This window comes from Hypanus sabinus, chromosome 14, assembly GCF_030144855.1.
Source record: "Hypanus sabinus isolate sHypSab1 chromosome 14, sHypSab1.hap1, whole genome shotgun sequence".
NCBI lineage: Eukaryota > Metazoa > Chordata > Chondrichthyes > Myliobatiformes > Dasyatidae > Hypanus > Hypanus sabinus.
In genome coordinates, this window is record NC_082719.1 from 7,499,477 (window position 1) to 7,517,677 (window position 18,201).

General features: G+C 39.6%; 1 protein-coding gene and 1 long non-coding RNA gene across 2 annotated transcripts; both read right to left on the minus strand.

Annotated features, from left to right (window-relative positions):
* Positions 1–404: 404 nt before the first annotated feature.
* Positions 405–3,432, minus strand: LOC132404350 (interleukin-8-like). Its single transcript, XM_059988496.1, has 4 exons — positions 3,364–3,432; positions 2,124–2,273; positions 1,007–1,139; positions 405–492 (listed from the first exon to the last, which is right to left on the minus strand). Exons 2-4 carry the CDS (start codon positions 2,182–2,184, stop codon positions 405–407), a joined length of 282 nt encoding a protein of 93 aa, XP_059844479.1. The 5' UTR covers positions 2,185–2,273; positions 3,364–3,432.
* A 5,191-nt stretch (positions 3,433–8,623) lies between these two features.
* LOC132404351 (uncharacterized) lies at positions 8,624–12,113 on the minus strand. The gene is made up of 3 exons (XR_009515508.1): positions 11,981–12,113; positions 11,383–11,466; positions 8,624–10,176 (listed from the first exon to the last, which is right to left on the minus strand). It is a non-coding gene; the product is annotated as an uncharacterized LOC132404351 (long non-coding RNA).
* Positions 12,114–18,201: the final 6,088 nt, after the last annotated feature.

Below are 18,201 nucleotides of genomic sequence, written 5' to 3' on the forward strand. Positions count from 1 at the left end.
GTAGTCTCCAACCTGATGTCATGAACATTGATTTCTCTAACTTCTGTTAATGCCCCTCCTCCCCTTCTTACACCATCCCTAACTTTTTTCTCTCTCTTTCCCTCTCACAATAACTCCTTGCCTGTTCTCCATCTTCCTCTGGTGCTCCCCTGCCACTTTTTTTCTTCCAAGGCCTTCCATCCTTTGATACACCCCCTTCTCAAGCCTTGTATCCCTTTTGCCAATCAACTTCCCAGCTATTAGCTTCATCCCTCCCTCTCCTGTCTTTTCCTATGATTCTGGTTCTCCCCCTCGCCCCCCCACTTTCAAATCTCTTACTATCTCTCCTTTCAGTTAGTCCTGATGAAGGGTCTTGACCCTTCTTGACAAGACAAAGTGAATAATTTTGCTAAAACGAACAGGATTTACCTTTCAGTCAAGATATTAATAACTTTTTTGACCCATTCGGTTTCAGGATTCACACAGACCTTTGCACCTGTCTTCAGGGTAATTCTGTGATGCACAATGAGAAAATGTTTTGGTTAAAATAAAGAAGATATGGCACTGTTTCCTGTAAATGAGTTTTCTTTCATAATTTATATGAACAGTGGTTTAAAATATACATTGAACAAAAGACAGCCAATAAATGAATACATTCAATGGCAATTTCAGAAAGAAGGGCCATTATGCAAACAGATGTAAAATTCTGATAAATTACAGACATACCTTAGACAGCTGAAAGATTTGTTGTTTTAAAATACTGAATGAAAATAGATCATGTTAAGGACAAACTTAGATATTAGAATATATTCTGATATGTTTATATCAACATTTCCGCACACTTACTGAGTAAGGAGTCGACATAAATGTGTGATTTCAATCGTATCAGTGTGAGAAGCTTACTTAAGATAATGTAAAATGTATTAATCCACCTGCTAATTCTGCAAAAATCAAACAAACTATAGTTTTTCAGACTTGTGCACTTAAATTCTTAGATTCACTATAGGAGGCTGAAATTTGTACTTACACAATCTCCACCTTTCTGCAGTGGGGACCCTGAGGAAAGATCTCGATATGTTGAAACTTTTTGGGATGAATGAGATGAGATGTAGTTTTCACACATCTGCATCTTGTGATTTTTTGACCGGTTGCACACAATCCTTTTACGAAAGGAAAAGAAAAAGAAGGGTCTACAATTGTGCCAAGGAAATTAAAAGTAGCTGAAAAAAATTGCTGACATGTTGCAAACTGCTTCCTTGAATAATACAACATAGAAAATTCAGTTTTAGATGCAGTTTTCCTAATTCCCATACTGTTCCAAAATCTTATGCAGTTACTAAATGTATATAATGGCCTACTTATTATTAATATGCACAATCCTTCCCCGATTTACCTGCAAATAAAAGGGAAAAATACATGCCTTCCTGCTGCATTCTGTAAAGGTAAGAATCATAACTTTGAGTATCTGCCGTTGACATAAACCTTGTCTACTAACGGAAAAGATTTGCAAACCAGGTCTCAGTACTTCATTGAATTGGTTGCTATCCTGTTTTGGGCACAAGCTCGATACAGAGTGGACTCTGAATAAGAGAAAGTCTTTGAATAATTTGGAACTGTAATGAAAATATATGGTAACAACATGATAAATTATCAGTGGTGATTGCTTCTCACTTCAGTCTAGATTACCAGCTTGATTGGATCCAATCTTATCTACAATGACTCATCTCAAGGCTTTATAATTGGCCACTGAAACTCCCCGAGAAGGTCAGCTATTTTAATTCTTTATAATCAGAGTAGTGCCAACATAGATTAATTTTATTGGATGTTTAAGGTATAATGGATTTTATTTCATATATGAGACAGAAAATGAGAAGTTGATACAAACTATTTGTCTCATATATGAGACAGTAATCTTCTGTACTCACTTACCTTTTAAATGAGAAGTTGATGCAAACTATTTCTATGAAAGTATTCAAACAGTATATGGCACAATCATATACTTCTCAAATATTTACAATGATCATTCACACTTACTTTGCAGTAGTAACATAAACATGTATCTTGCTCCAGAAACAATTAAGTCCATCGTGAATCATAATTGCCAATCTTCCAGTTTTAATTTAAACTGCATGGCTAGTACTTACCATGAGCAGCTAGGCAAACTACAGCTACCGCCACCAACAAAAACGTGGTCTGAGTCTTCATCGTCAGCAAGTCTGTATGACTTTTGTTCTTCAGTCAGCAGCTGGCAACCTTCAGAGTGTCTTGGTTTGGCATATCAGACTTGTATTTATCTGCAAGTACAAAGGAAGTTATGACATCAGAGAAAAAAACATGACATAAACATAATTGTTCAAGCACTTTTGTCTTGAATCATTTCTTCCAAAACAATAAAAGGATGAAGGATGAACTTTCTCCATTTATTTACACCTGATTTTAGAAATAGTTACTGTAGTTATAGATAATCTCTAAACAATTATTTCTTGGTTTCCAGTATCTCTGTGCATAAAGCAATATGCTGGTGCAACTTTCCTCATTCTGGCCACTGAGTGTTAGCTTGTCTCTCTGGCCACTTCAACAATATAAATTCAAATTCAACACTTCTTCTTATGAGATCAGTGCTCTGGCACAAAAACACTAACTATTTTTCTTACCACAACTATTGCTTAACCTGCTGAAGGTTTCCAGCACTTTGTTTTTTTTAAAAAACAAATTTCTAGAACCTGCAGTTTTCATTTGCTTTCTGACAGAGGTGCAATGTACAATTGACTCATTACTGTCTTTGATCTTTTGAATGAATGGCTAGCAATTTCCAGCAATTCCTATTACTACTTACATAACCATATAACAATTACAGCACGGAAACAGGCTATCTTGGCCCTTCTAGTCCGTGCTGAACGCTTACTCTCACATAGTCCCACTGACCCACACTCAGCCCATAACTCTCCATTCCTTTTCTATCCATATACCTATCCAATTTTTTAAAAATGACAATACCAAACCTGCCTCTACCACTTCTACCGGAAGCTCGTTCCACGCAGTTACCATTCTCTGAGTAAAGAAATTTCCCCTCGTGTTACCGTTAAACTTTTGCCCCCTAACTCTCAACTCATGTCCTCTTGTTTGAATCTCCCCTACTCTTAATGGAAAAAAGTCAACTCTATCTATCCCCCTCATAATTTTAAATACCTCTATCAAGTCCCCCCTCAACCTTCTAAGCTCCAAAGAGTAAAGACCTAACTTGTTCAATCTTTTCTTGTAACTTAGGTGCTGAAACTCAGGTAAGACTCTAGTAAATCTTCTCTGTACTCTCTCTATTTTGTTGACATCTTTCCTATAATTCGGTGACCAGAACTGTACACAATACTACAAATTCAGCCTTACCAATGCCTTGACAAATTTAGATTTCTGTGGAAATCTAAATCTTTGTGATGGGCAGCGATTTTAACAGCGTCTTTAGTTCACTTGCACTGTAACTATTAAGTTGCTAGGTTGTGCAATACCCAACAATCCTGTAGATGGAGTAAGATCGCAATACATCTGGTCAAAACCAGATAGTCTGATCCTTGACAGTTTCCGAGTTTGTTGCCCAAGTACTTACAGTCATATCCACCTAACTCATGTGTCTGACCATTGCCTCCTACTGGCTGACTATTAACTCCAGGAAGATCAGAAAGATGGAATAGAGGTTTGGAAGCTGAATGTGAAACTGGTGATACAGAAAACATTAAGGAACGATGAAGGATTATGCAGCTTAACAAACCATGAAACCCTCCAACCATACCTCCAATTAATTTGATTACGTAAAAGTCCAAAGTATATTTATTATCAAAGTATGTGTACTTCATATAACCTTGAGATTCATCTCCTTACAGGCAGCTACAAAACAAAGAAACCCAATAGAACCCATTAAAACAGAAGAAAACTGTCAAACACACAATGTGCAGAGAGAAATAAAAGCAAATTGTGCAAACAATAAAAGTAAGCAAATAGCATTCAGAACTAAAGTTCATCAAACCAGGCATCATTGCATCTGAATCAAAGTGCATTACTTACAGATCACAGCCTCAGTTCAGCCCAGAGATGAGTAAACCTCTGGCCCCGACACCCTGACCATTTCAATCTGGCCCAGAAGTGAAATCGTCCAAACCTTTTGTCGTTCTTTGCCGTTGGTCTGGGGCCCTGCCACATCCATACAGTCTCATGCCCGAGCCCCACTCCCTCAATTCAGCTCATACCTGACCTTTCGAATCTGGCTCAAAATATAAATTGATCAAACCTCAGGTCTTGAGGAACATAGATTTCTTGTGCAACAGCTGGAGCACCAAAATAATGATGAGAGTTTGAATGCTTGCTTCTTCGCACTGAAGTGTACTGGCTGTCAAAAGGGTGCCGCTTAAAATGTTTCTTTGATCTTTTAGACTCTGTGATTGAATCTTTGCTCAAAGCCATCAAGAGCTTCAGAAACAAGATTGAACTTCTATGTGGAGATGTGGCACACCTAGGCGATCCACATGACAAAATGACCATTCTAGATATGAAACTGCAGGGTGAGAGTATCAATTTAATCCTGACAAAAAGTGCAGTGTCCACTTTTATAAGAAAATTGGAAATATATAAGCAAGCCATTGGGAGAAGAATGTTCTCACAGTTCCCCTGCATGAAAAGTATGGCACTCTCTTTCACAGATGGTGATTTGCAAGAGTACTGCTTACGCCTGTAGTCACTGAAGAAGGATTTTCAGAATTGATTCAAGGATTTGAACAATCTGGAAATTCCGGACTGAGTAAATTGGAGAAAAGCCAAACTGCTCTTCATTGCATTTCCATCTTTCTACCTTGTTAAAAGAGGGTTCAGTGCAGTGAACCAGACACTCACCAAAAACAGAAACCATTTGGACTTTGTTACGCTAGGTGACTTGAAGCTTTTGCTGTCATAGCTTGAGCAGATATTTCAACTCTTGCTAAAAACCATCAAGCTCAAGGATCACATTGATATCGAAGCTGCTGTACAGTTCTGTTGTACTTCCAGCATCTCCAACAGGATCCCCCCAATACCAGGCATATCTTTCCCTTCCCTACCTCACCCCCTCCCTACTTTCTGCTTTCTAAAGTGGTTACTCATTATGCAACTCACTTGACAATCCATCCCTCCCCACTGATCTCCCTCCTTGCATTTACCCTTGCAAGTGGAACAAGTGCTACACATGCCCCTACACCTCCTTCCTCAACACCATTCAGGGCCCCAAACATTCCTTCCAGGTGAGGCGACACTTCACCTGTGAGTCGGCTGGTGTGGTATACTGCGTCCGGTGCTCCCGGTGTGGCCCTCTATATATTGCTGAGACCCGATGCAGACTGGGATACCGTTTTGTTGAACACCTACGCTCTGTCCGCCAGAGAAAGCAGGATCTCCCAGTGGCCACACATTTTAATTCCACGTCCCATTCCCATTCTGATATGTCTATCCATGGCCTCCTCTACTGTCAAGATGAAGCCACACTCCGGTTATAGAAACGAGACCTTATATTCCGTCTGTGTAGCCTCCAACCTGATGTCATGAACTTTGATTTCTCTAACTTCCATTAATGCCCCTCCTCCCCTTCTTACACCATCCCTAACTTTTCTCTCTCTCTTTCCCTCTCACAATAACTCGTTGCCTGTTCTCCATCTTCCTCTGGTGTCTCCTCCCCCTTTCTTTCTTCAAAGGCCTTCCATCCTATGATACTCCCCTTCTCCGGCCTTGTATCCCTATTTCCAATCAACTTTCCAGCTCTTAGCTTCATCCCTCCCTCTCCTGTCTTCTCCTATCATTTTGGGTCTCCCTCCTACTCTCCCACTTTCAAATCTCTTACTATTTCTTTTTTCTATTCGTCCTGACAAAGGGTCTCGACCCGAAACGTCAACTGTACTTCTTCCTATCGATGCTGCCTGGCCTGCTGCGTTCCACCACCATTTTGTGTGTGTTTCCCAAAGGGAATGTTGCTTTTAAATAATCAAGAGCTTATATTCATGTCAAATTAATTTATTCTAATGTGACAAACTGCAATTACTTTGAGGTTTTTGATATTAACCGATCTCAGATGACCAGTGCTCAAAGTAATTGATTATGAAGTATTTCTACTGTAGAATGAGAAAACCACAGTACAAAAAGTATTTACGTTTTTAGTGTCATTTGTTCAATACGTATGATAGTGTAAACACTTATTTTTAACCTTAACACCATTGCCGTTCATGTGCCTGCCCCCCTCCCCCCCCCCCCCCCAGTTAATACACACTTCCAATATTCAATATTTCAATATCTGGTAGTGAAAGGACACTAGACTGTGTTTCTTCCCCATAAAACCTAATCATTGGCTGCACCAAGCTTCAGTACATCCTTCAGCATGTACTCCAGTAGCCTGGAATGTCCCAGTCAGCATCTCACTGTCCAGGCTTCCAACAGAGTGCACGTGTTGATGTTGAATGAAGTTCTTGTCCTTAGACGTTGAGAGTTCTTAACCATGCTGAACCAAGCAGCTGGGCCCAACCCCCCTCTCTCTCTCTCTCAGTGTTTTAATTTCTCTAGTCCGTCCAAGTTTCACATAACTTGTTACCCTTTACATCCCGTAGGTTTACTTAATGTATTGTTGTTTATCCCATTAAGTAGTGTTGGTGTCTGTCTCAATCATTAGAATCTCTGCAGATTCTGGAAATCCAGGCAGCACACACAAAATGCTGGAGGAACTCAGCAGACAGGCAACATCTATGGAAAAGAGTAAACAGTCAACATTTCAGGCAGAGAACTTGCAAATACTGGAAATGTCAACTGTTTACTCTTTATAGATGCTGCCTGGCCTGCTGAGTTCCTCCAGCAGTTTGTGTGTGCTGGTGTCTATCTGCCTATTTCATGAGTAAATGTGTCATCTTTATCTTGGTACCATTCACCCATTGGCATCGGGTCAATCCGTCTTTTACACTGTCTCTATGACTTTGTCCTGTTTCCATTGTATGGATTTTACCACAAAGATACTGGTCTATATTTTGTACTTATTTTTTGATATACAGTGTGGAGTCGATCCTTCTGGGTCTCTAGGGTGTGCTGCTTAGCATCCCCCAGATTTAATCCTAGCCTAATCAGGGGGCAATTTACAATGACCAACTTACCTACCAACTGGTATGTCTTTGGACTATTAGATTAAACCAGAGAAATGGGAGGAAACCTGTGAGGTCACAGGGAGAACATACAAACTTCTTACAGGCTGTGGCTGCTGGTGCTAACTACTATGCTAGCATGCCATCCCGCAAAAGTATCCTATGAAGTTGAGACACACAAGGACCACTATCTTTGTCAACAGATCCAGGTCCTCCTCTGCATCTTGCACTTCAATATGCCCTGTGCATAAGAACATGCAAAAGTGGAGCAGAACCAGACAAGATTCTTACTAAACTTTTATTGCAATTATCTTCATGTCACTTGATTTCCTTATTGCTCAGGCATCAGAATTTGGGTTTAACAGATGATTGAGCTTCCACATTTATCCAGGGATTGAAAATTCTGAGGATTACTCACCCCACAGCCTTGTGAAGAAATTTCTCCTCATCTAAATTATGTATAGTTTATCCTTTATTTGGGGATGTATCCACTTGTTATATTCTCCACAAAAGGGGAAACAGCCTCCCTCGCTCCATATCCTTTATTTGGGATGTTACCAATTCTTATACACTCAACAGGGAAAATAGCCTCCTTGGCTCCAGTCTTATAGGAATGCTGTGAGCTTTAATGGGATATTATTTTACTTTTCTTAATTCCAGAGAATACATGATGAGTTTACTCATTTTATCTACTTGCATTTACAGCATCCACGTGACCTGATTGTGGATGATCATGGTGTCACTATAATTTCTGTGGACTTGCTTCCCATCCGCACCTTCAGCAACTCTGCTTCATATTTCCACACTGATGGCTATTTCTCTCTCTCCTTTTTGAAGTTTAAGTTCAAAGAGTTTTGCTTGAATCCTGTTTTGCTAACAGCACACATTATTGAAGCCATAGCACGTGATCTAAAATATCTGAAAATCTCATGTTTTAGCATACGTGCTTTCTGGTCACTGGTTGCAGTTGTTTAATTTGCAACTCTTAGAACTTTTGAAGACACTTTGTTAAAATATTTCAAAATTTTCACAACATTCTTGTAAGGAGACTCATATTACAAAGTTAATAAATTCACAGATGATCCGGATGTCCCTAGCTCATGTGATAGTAATATTAAACCTCCTTTCTGCTTTCGGGTCCCCGATTATACTGTTCATGCTCAAGAATATCTCAACTTACTTGGCCACAGGGTAAATCATTGAGGCTTCTGATACTTCTCAGGTTAATCACCATTGTCCACTGCCTATCATTAATGTTACTGTAATCAGGAGTTGCAAACGTTTCTTATGCCACAGACTCCTACTATTAACTGAGGTGTCTGTGGCCCCCAGGTTGGGAACTGAAAATCCACCTCACAAACTTTGCGTTCTGTTTGTGTCCTGCTACTTCCCCAAGCAGCAACAACCTATATTGGTCTTTACACTGAGGATCTGTACATTACATTACTGGTCAGTAGAGTGATTGACAAGAACAGAGCTTCAGAATAAAAGACTTTATTGAGTGTAGACAACTAAGAACAGTGCATGGTTTGTCAAAGCATCAACATTTATATCAACTGTTACACTGGTTTTGAAGATACACATACACTCACATTCTACATTCATAGTGGTAACATAACCCAGGTATATGTGTAAGGACTTGTAATGATACATACAAAAGTTGAATGAAATATTGAAAAAAAAAGAGCAGTTACTGCAATTGTACATTAACACAGTCTAATTAATAAATGCACCTTCAACTATTTAAACTATAAAATCTGGTTACAAAATAATTTGTCATATGGTTTCTAATAGTGTAACAATTTATCAGGTGCTACCTTCCATTCAGGACATGGAAGAATGGGCTAGAAATTTACGATTCAGGCGATTTTAATAATAAACCTGATCATTGATGATCAATTCATGTTTGTGAAAGATGATGTGGGTTTTGCATGCTAGTACAGGTTGAGCCTAAAAGAGGGACTGTGCATTTTCCCTTCTGGGTAGGCCCCAAGTTAAGTGTTTTTCCTTGTCTCCATTTCCCTCCAAAATGCTTCTGCTTTTGTTTTCAGAGAAGTTAGCTGCTCTTTATGTGTTCCTGAAGCTATACCCACTCACCTCATGTCCAACTGATCATCATCACCTTTTCAAATCAGACTACCCCACACAGCAACAAAATACATCCCTTCTGGCTTCCTCCAGCAGTGACACAATGCTCTTTCTGTTGTATGGCTTCTGGTAGTTGGGGCTGAGGGGGAGGGATGTGTGGTGAACTACGTATACCTGTCTGGACACGCCCTCTGCTGACTGCTCCTGTGGCTCCTCCCACAGACCCCTGGATAAAGGCGATCAAGGCCTGAGCCCGGCCTCTCAGTCTCCAGGATGTAGTATGGTGGTCACTCACTGTTTGTTCCTTCTTCCAGTCAATAAGAGCCAATATCTTGCCTTCACGTCTCAGAGTGAGTTATTGATGGTGCATCAGGATGGAGATATTTGAGGTGCCCCAACAGAAAGTAAACACATTTGCCCCTCCCATAAACGGAGACACTTTAACTCACTGTTTTTAAGAAGCCCGTCATGTTCTAGCCCAATGCATTGAATTCATGTTATCATTGTATCCAATTACATTATAAACCTTAACATCTAGTAGTCAAACACTGGTTACTGTTCAAATTTAATAGCTTAAAACATGCATCTTCAAACATTCCATCGATTTAACTCTATTGAAGAAATAATTGTTTGATATTTATCAACAATAAAAAATAAAATTCCATTGCATTTCTACACTTGTATCATTGTAAATTATTGACAAACATATATTGGTATATTAATATTTATGGCTCAGGTGCTACATAGAGGAGATAAAGACAATGAACAAATGACAAAGATTTGTGAGGATTTCATACATTTCTATGTATGTAGTCAATAGACAAACAGAACATTTCAGCTATGGACAGGACTATTACGATGTGCTTTAATGACAATTGTTTGGCTCATTACTCTGCTTTTTGCAAGGGACACTTTGTTTCATTCGGCCAATGGACTTGCTGCAGTGGTTGGCAGAGACGCTTCATTGCTTTTCTTTCTAGGAAATACCAGAACGAAAGATAAAGTGAGTTTGAAACATTAGTTTGGTTCTAATTGAAATTTACCAGATACCTATTGATTCCTGCTGGGAGATCAGACTTTAAAGAATTCACTTGGGTGGACATAGAAGATTCAATACTTTATCAGTATTATCACAATGGCTTATTCTTCAGACGACCGAAATAAAAATAAATTATTTGATCATTTTCAGAAGGCAACTTGCCAAGTGCAAGTAGGCTGCTGTGTTTTCCATGTAACATCCTTGATAACACAAAGCCTGCAAAGTCTTTTGAAATATTTTCATTGAGAGGAAAAAGACCAAGTACTCTGAACTGGCAACCGAAGCTGCTCAGAATGGCTGGAAGACCAAGATTTTCCCTGTAGAAGTGGGATGTAGGGGATTCGTAGCTACATCTATTGAAGAAGGTGGGGGTGAGGGGTGTCTCCCTCCAACAAGCAGTCAAGTCCTTGTCAAACGCAGCAGAGGAAAGCAGCAATTGGATTTGGATTAAAAGGAAAGAGAACAACTGGGCTGCAAGATGAAGACAGGAGGGTACGGAAATGAGGGGGGTGTATCTGGGACGCCTGGTAGTACCGTTGAGCCCTCTGGAGTCGTCGTGGGCTTATCAATGAAATGTCAAAGAAGGAGGGTGCCCACCAGATGACCCCGACGACGTAGCTACCCTCCTCGTCACCACTCCAAGCCACTGCCAACATCGAGAGGGCCGACTTTATCATTGGGATTGAAACATCAAGTCCTAGTAGCTCTACTGATCTTCTAATATTTCAATATTTTGAAATATTTATTTATTGAAATACAGTGCAGAATAGGCCCTCCTGGCTGGTCGAGTCACAGCACCCAGCCATCTCCCGATTTAACCCTAGCCTAGTCACAGGACAATTTACAATGATCAATGAACCTACCAATGGTCTGTGGGAGGAAACCCATGCAGACACGGGGAGATTGTACAAACTCCTTACAGGCAGTGGCGGGAATTGAACCCGGATCACCTGTACTGTAAATTGTTGTTCTAATGTCCTGAAAGACATTCTATAATTCTATGTATTTTTCTCACATTAATAATGTGCTTAATTGAACTTAAGTAGTGCATTATGCACGTGTAGATAACTGGTCTTGCATGCAAATAAAATTCAGATGATACAAGACAAAGTGAATAACTTTGCTAAAACGAACAGGGTTTACCTTTCAGTCAAGATATTAATAACTTTTTTGACCCATTCGGTTTCAGGATTCACACAGACCTTTGCACCTGTCTTCAGGGTAATTCTGTGATGCACAATGAGAAAATGTTTTGGTTAAAATAAAGAAGATATGGCACTGTTTCCTGTAAATGAGTTTTCTTTCATAATTTATATGAACAGTGGTTTAAAATATACATTGAACAAAAGACAGCCAATAAATGAATACATTCAATGGCAATTTCAGAAAGAAGGGCCATTATGCAAACAGATGTAAAATTCTGATAAATTACAGACATACCTTAGACAGCTGAAAGATTTGTTGTTTTAAAATACTGAATGAAAATAGATCATGTTAAGGACAAACTTAGATATTAGAATATATTCTGATATGTTTATATCAACATTTCCGCACACTTACTGAGTAAGGAGTCGACATAAATGTGTGATTTCAATCGTATCAGTGTGAGAAGCTTACTTAAGATAATGTAAAATGTATTAATCCACCTGCTAATTCTGCAAAAATCAAACAAACTATAGTTTTTCAGACTTGTGCACTTAAATTCTTAGATTCACTATAGGAGGCTGAAATTTGTACTTACACAATCTCCACCTTTCTGCAGTGGGGACCCTGAGGAAAGATCTCGATATGTTGAAACTTTTTGGGATGAATGAGATGAGATGTAGTTTTCACACATCTGCATCTTGTGATTTTTTGACTGGTTGCACACAATCCTTTTATGAAAGGAAAAGAAAAAGAAGGGTCTACAATTGTGCCAAGGAAATTAAAAGTAGCTGAAAAAAATTGCTGACATGTTGCAAACTGCTTCCTTGAATAATACAACATAGAAAATTCAGTTTTAGATGCAGTTTTCCTAATTCCCATACTGTTCCAAAATCTTATGCAGTTACTAAATGTATATAATGGCCTACTTATTATTAATATGCACAATCCTTCCCCGATTTACCTGCAAATAAAAGGGAAAAATACATGCCTTCCTGCTGCATTCTGTAAAGGTAAGAATCATAACTTTGAGTATCTGCCGTTGACATAAACCTTGTCTACTAACGGAAAAGATTTGCAAACCAGGTCTCAGTACTTCATTGAATTGGTTGCTATCCTGTTTTGGGCACAAGCTCGATACAGAGTGGACTCTGAATAAGAGAAAGTCTTTGAATAATTTGGAACTGTAGATGAAAATATATGGTAACAACATGATAAATTATCAGTGGTGATTGCTTCTCACTTCAGTCTAGATTACCAGCTTGATTGGATCCAATCTTATCTACAATGACTCATCTCAAGGCTTTATAATTGGCCACTGAAACTCCCCGAGAAGGTCAGCTATTTTAATTCTTTATAATCAGAGTAGTGCCAACATAGATTAATTTTATTGGATGTTTAAGGTATAATGGATTTTATTTCATATATGAGACAGAAAATGAGAAGTTGATACAAACTATTTGTCTCATATATGAGACAGTAATCTTCTGTACTCACTTACCTTTTAAATGAGAAGTTGATGCAAACTATTTCTATGAAAGTATTCAAACAGTATATGGCACAATCATATACTTCTCAAATATTTACAATGATCATTCACACTTACTTTGCAGTAGTAACATAAACATGTATCTTGCTCCAGAAACAATTAAGTCCATCGTGAATCATAATTGCCAATCTTCCAGTTTTAATTTAAACTGCATGGCTAGTACTTACCATGAGCAGCTAGGCAAACTACAGCTACCGCCACCAACAAAAACGTGGTCTGAGTCTTCATCGTCAGCAAGTCTGTATGACTTTTGTTCTTCAGTCAGCAGCTGGCAACCTTCAGAGTGTCTTGGTTTGGCATATCAGACTTGTATTTATCTGCAAGTACAAAGGAAGTTATGACATCAGAGAAAAAAACATGACATAAACATAATTGTTCAAGCACTTTTGTCTTGAATCATTTCTTCCAAAACAATAAAAGGATGAAGGATGAACTTTCTCCATTTATTTACACCTGATTTTAGAAATAGTTACTGTAGTTATAGATAATCTCTAAACAATTATTTCTTGGTTTCCAGTATCTCTGTGCATAAAGCAATATGCTGGTGCAACTTTCCTCATTCTGGCCACTGAGTGTTAGCTTGTCTCTCTGGCCACTTCAACAATATAAATTCAAATTCAACACTTCTTCTTATGAGATCAGTGCTCTGGCACAAAAACACTAACTATTTTTCTTACCACAACTATTGCTTAACCTGCTGAAGGTTTCCAGCACTTTGTTTTTTTTAAAAAACAAATTTCTAGAACCTGCAGTTTTCATTTGCTTTCTGACAGAGGTGCAATGTACAATTGACTCATTACTGTCTTTGATCTTTTGAATGAATGGCTAGCAATTTCCAGCAATTCCTATTACTACTTACATAACCATATAACAATTACAGCACGGAAACAGGCTATCTTGGCCCTTCTAGTCCGTGCTGAACGCTTACTCTCACATAGTCCCACTGACCCACACTCAGCCCATAACTCTCCATTCCTTTTCTATCCATATACCTATCCAATTTTTTAAAAATGACAATACCAAACCTGCCTCTACCACTTCTACCGGAAGCTCGTTCCACGCAGTTACCATTCTCTGAGTAAAGAAATTTCCCCTCGTGTTACCGTTAAACTTTTGCCCCCTAACTCTCAACTCATGTCCTCTTGTTTGAATCTCCCCTACTCTTAATGGAAAAAAGTCAACTCTATCTATCCCCCTCATAATTTTAAATACCTCTATCAAGTCCCCCCTCAACCTTCTAAGCTCCAAAGAGTAAAGACCTAACTTGTTCAATCTTTTCTTGTAACTTAGGTGCTGAAACTCAGGTAAGACTCTAGTAAATCTTCTCTGTACTCTCTCTATTTTGTTGACATCTTTCCTATAATTCGGTGACCAGAACTGTACACAATACTACAAATTCAGCCTTACCAATGCCTTGACAAATTTAGATTTCTGTGGAAATCTAAATCTTTGTGATGGGCAGCGATTTTAACAGCGTCTTTAGTTCACTTGCACTGTAACTATTAAGTTGCTAGGTTGTGCAATACCCAACAATCCTGTAGATGGAGTAAGATCGCAATACATCTGGTCAAAACCAGATAGTCTGATCCTTGACAGTTTCCGAGTTTGTTGCCCAAGTACTTACAGTCATATCCACCTAACTCATGTGTCTGACCATTGCCTCCTACTGGCTGACTATTAACTCCAGGAAGATCAGAAAGATGGAATAGAGGTTTGGAAGCTGAATGTGAAACTGGTGATACAGAAAACATTAAGGAACGATGAAGGATTATGCAGCTTAACAAACCATGAAACCCTCCAACCATACCTCCAATTAATTTGATTACGTAAAAGTCCAAAGTATATTTATTATCAAAGTATGTGTACTTCATATAACCTTGAGATTCATCTCCTTACAGGCAGCTACAAAACAAAGAAACCCAATAGAACCCATTAAAACAGAAGAAAACTGTCAAACACACAATGTGCAGAGAGAAATAAAAGCAAATTGTGCAAACAATAAAAGTAAGCAAATAGCATTCAGAACTAAAGTTCATCAAACCAGGCATCATTGCATCTGAATCAAAGTGCATTACTTACAGATCACAGCCTCAGTTCAGCCCAGAGATGAGTAAACCTCTGGCCCCGACACCCTGACCATTTCAATCTGGCCCAGAAGTGAAATCGTCCAAACCTTTTGTCGTTCTTTGCCGTTGGTCTGGGGCCCTGCCACATCCATACAGTCTCATGCCCGAGCCCCACTCCCTCAATTCAGCTCATACCTGACCTTTCGAATCTGGCTCAAAATATAAATTGATCAAACCTCAGGTCTTGAGGAACATAGATTTCTTGTGCAACAGCTGGAGCACCAAAATAATGATGAGAGTTTGAATGCTTGCTTCTTCGCACTGAAGTGTACTGGCTGTCAAAAGGGTGCCGCTTAAAATGTTTCTTTGATCTTTTAGACTCTGTGATTGAATCTTTGCTCAAAGCCATCAAGAGCTTCAGAAACAAGATTGAACTTCTATGTGGAGATGTGGCACACCTAGGCGATCCACATGACAAAATGACCATTCTAGATATGAAACTGCAGGGTGAGAGTATCAATTTAATCCTGACAAAAAGTGCAGTGTCCACTTTTATAAGAAAATTGGAAATATATAAGCAAGCCATTGGGAGAAGAATGTTCTCACAGTTCCCCTGCATGAAAAGTATGGCACTCTCTTTCACAGATGGTGATTTGCAAGAGTACTGCTTACGCCTGTAGTCACTGAAGAAGGATTTTCAGAATTGATTCAAGGATTTGAACAATCTGGAAATTCCGGACTGAGTAAATTGGAGAAAAGCCAAACTGCTCTTCATTGCATTTCCATCTTTCTACCTTGTTAAAAGAGGGTTCAGTGCAGTGAACCAGACACTCACCAAAAACAGAAACCATTTGGACTTTGTTACGCTAGGTGACTTGAAGCTTTTGCTGTCATAGCTTGAGCAGATATTTCAACTCTTGCTAAAAACCATCAAGCTCAAGGATCACATTGATATCGAAGCTGCTGTACAGTTCTGTTGTACTTCCAGCATCTCCAACAGGATCCCCCCAATACCAGGCATATCTTTCCCTTCCCTACCTCACCCCCTCCCTACTTTCTGCTTTCTAAAGTGGTTACTCATTATGCAACTCACTTGACAATCCATCCCTCCCCACTGATCTCCCTCCTTGCATTTACCCTTGCAAGTGGAACAAGTGCTACACATGCCCCTACACCTCCTTCCTCAACACCATTCAGGGCCCCAAACATTCCTTCCAGGTGAGGCGACACTTCACCTGTGAGTCGGCTGGTGTGGTATACTGCGTCCGGTGCTCCCGGTGTGGCCCTCTATATATTGCTGAGACCCGATGCAGACTGGGATACCGTTTTGTTGAACACCTACGCTCTGTCCGCCAGAGAAAGCAGGATCTCCCAGTGGCCACACATTTTAATTCCACGTCCCATTCCCATTCTGATATGTCTATCCATGGCCTCCTCTACTGTCAAGATGAAGCCACACTCCGGTTATAGAAACGAGACCTTATATTCCGTCTGTGTAGCCTCCAACCTGATGTCATGAACTTTGATTTCTCTAACTTCCATTAATGCCCCTCCTCCCCTTCTTACACCATCCCTAACTTTTCTCTCTCTCTTTCCCTCTCACAATAACTCGTTGCCTGTTCTCCATCTTCCTCTGGTGTCTCCTCCCCCTTTCTTTCTTCAAAGGCCTTCCATCCTATGATACTCCCCTTCTCCGGCCTTGTATCCCTATTTCCAATCAACTTTCCAGCTCTTAGCTTCATCCCTCCCTCTCCTGTCTTCTCCTATCATTTTGGGTCTCCCTCCTACTCTCCCACTTTCAAATCTCTTACTATTTCTTTTTTCTATTCGTCCTGACAAAGGGTCTCGACCCGAAACGTCAACTGTACTTCTTCCTATCGATGCTGCCTGGCCTGCTGCGTTCCACCACCATTTTGTGTGTGTTTCCCAAAGGGAATGTTGCTTTTAAATAATCAAGAGCTTATATTCATGTCAAATTAATTTATTCTAATGTGACAAACTGCAATTACTTTGAGGTTTTTGATATTAACCGATCTCAGATGACCAGTGCTCAAAGTAATTGATTATGAAGTATTTCTACTGTAGAATGAGAAAACCACAGTACAAAAAGTATTTACGTTTTTAGTGTCATTTGTTCAATACGTATGATAGTGTAAACACTTATTTTTAACCTTAACACCATTGCCATTCATGTGCCTGCCCCCCTCCCCCCCCCCCCCAGTTAATACACACTTCCAATATTCAATATTTCAATATCTGGTAGTGAAAGGACACTAGACTGTGTTTCTTCCCCATAAAACCTAATCATTGGCTGCACCAAGCTTCAGTACATCCTTCAGCATGTACTCCAGTAGCCTGGAATGTCCCAGTCAGCATCTCACTGTCCAGGCTTCCAACAGAGTGCACGTGTTGATGTTGAATGAAGTTCTTGTCCTTAGACGTTGAGAGTTCTTAACCATGCTGAACCAAGCAGCTGGGCCCAACCCCCCTCTCTCTCTCTCTCAGTGTTTTAATTTCTCTAGTCCGTCCAAGTTTCACATAACTTGTTACCCTTTACATCCCGTAGGTTTACTTAATGTATTGTTGTTTATCCCATTAAGTAGTGTTGGTGTCTGTCTCAATCATTAGAATCTCTGCAGATTCTGGAAATCCAGGCAGCACACACAAAATGCTGGAGGAACTCAGCAGACAGGCAACATCTATGGAAAAGAGTAAACAGTCAACATTTCAGGCAGAGAACTTGCAAATACTGGAAATGTCAACTGTTTACTCTTTATAGATGCTGCCTGGCCTGCTGAGTTCCTCCAGCAGTTTGTGTGTGCTGGTGTCTATCTGCCTATTTCATGAGTAAATGTGTCATCTTTATCTTGGTACCATTCACCCATTGGCATCGGGTCAATCCGTCTTTTACACTGTCTCTATGACTTTGTCCTGTTTCCATTGTATGGATTTTACCACAAAGATACTGGTCTATATTTTGTACTTATTTTTTGATATACAGTGTGGAGTCGATCCTTCTGGGTCTCTAGGGTGTGCTGCTTAGCATCCCCCAGATTTAATCCTAGCCTAATCAGGGGGCAATTTACAATGACCAACTTACCTACCAACTGGTATGTCTTTGGACTATTAGATTAAACCAGAGAAATGGGAGGAAACCTGTGAGGTCACAGGGAGAACATACAAACTTCTTACAGGCTGTGGCTG

What these genes read in the sequence shown, in the direction of transcription:
- LOC132404350 (XM_059988496.1), bottom strand. Translation starts at nt 2,184, where the DNA reads ATGAAGACTCAGACCACGTTTTTGTTGGTGGCGGTAGCTGTAGTTTGC. An exon ending in AGTTTGCCTAGCTGCTCATG is followed by an intron (nt 1,140 to 2,123) that starts GTAAGTACTAGC and finishes CTTTCGTAAAAG; the next exon opens with GATTGTGTGCAACCGGTCAA. An exon ending in TGCAGAAAGGTGGAGATTGT is followed by an intron (nt 493 to 1,006) that starts GTAAGTACAAAT and finishes TGTGCATCACAG; the next exon opens with AATTACCCTGAAGACAGGTG.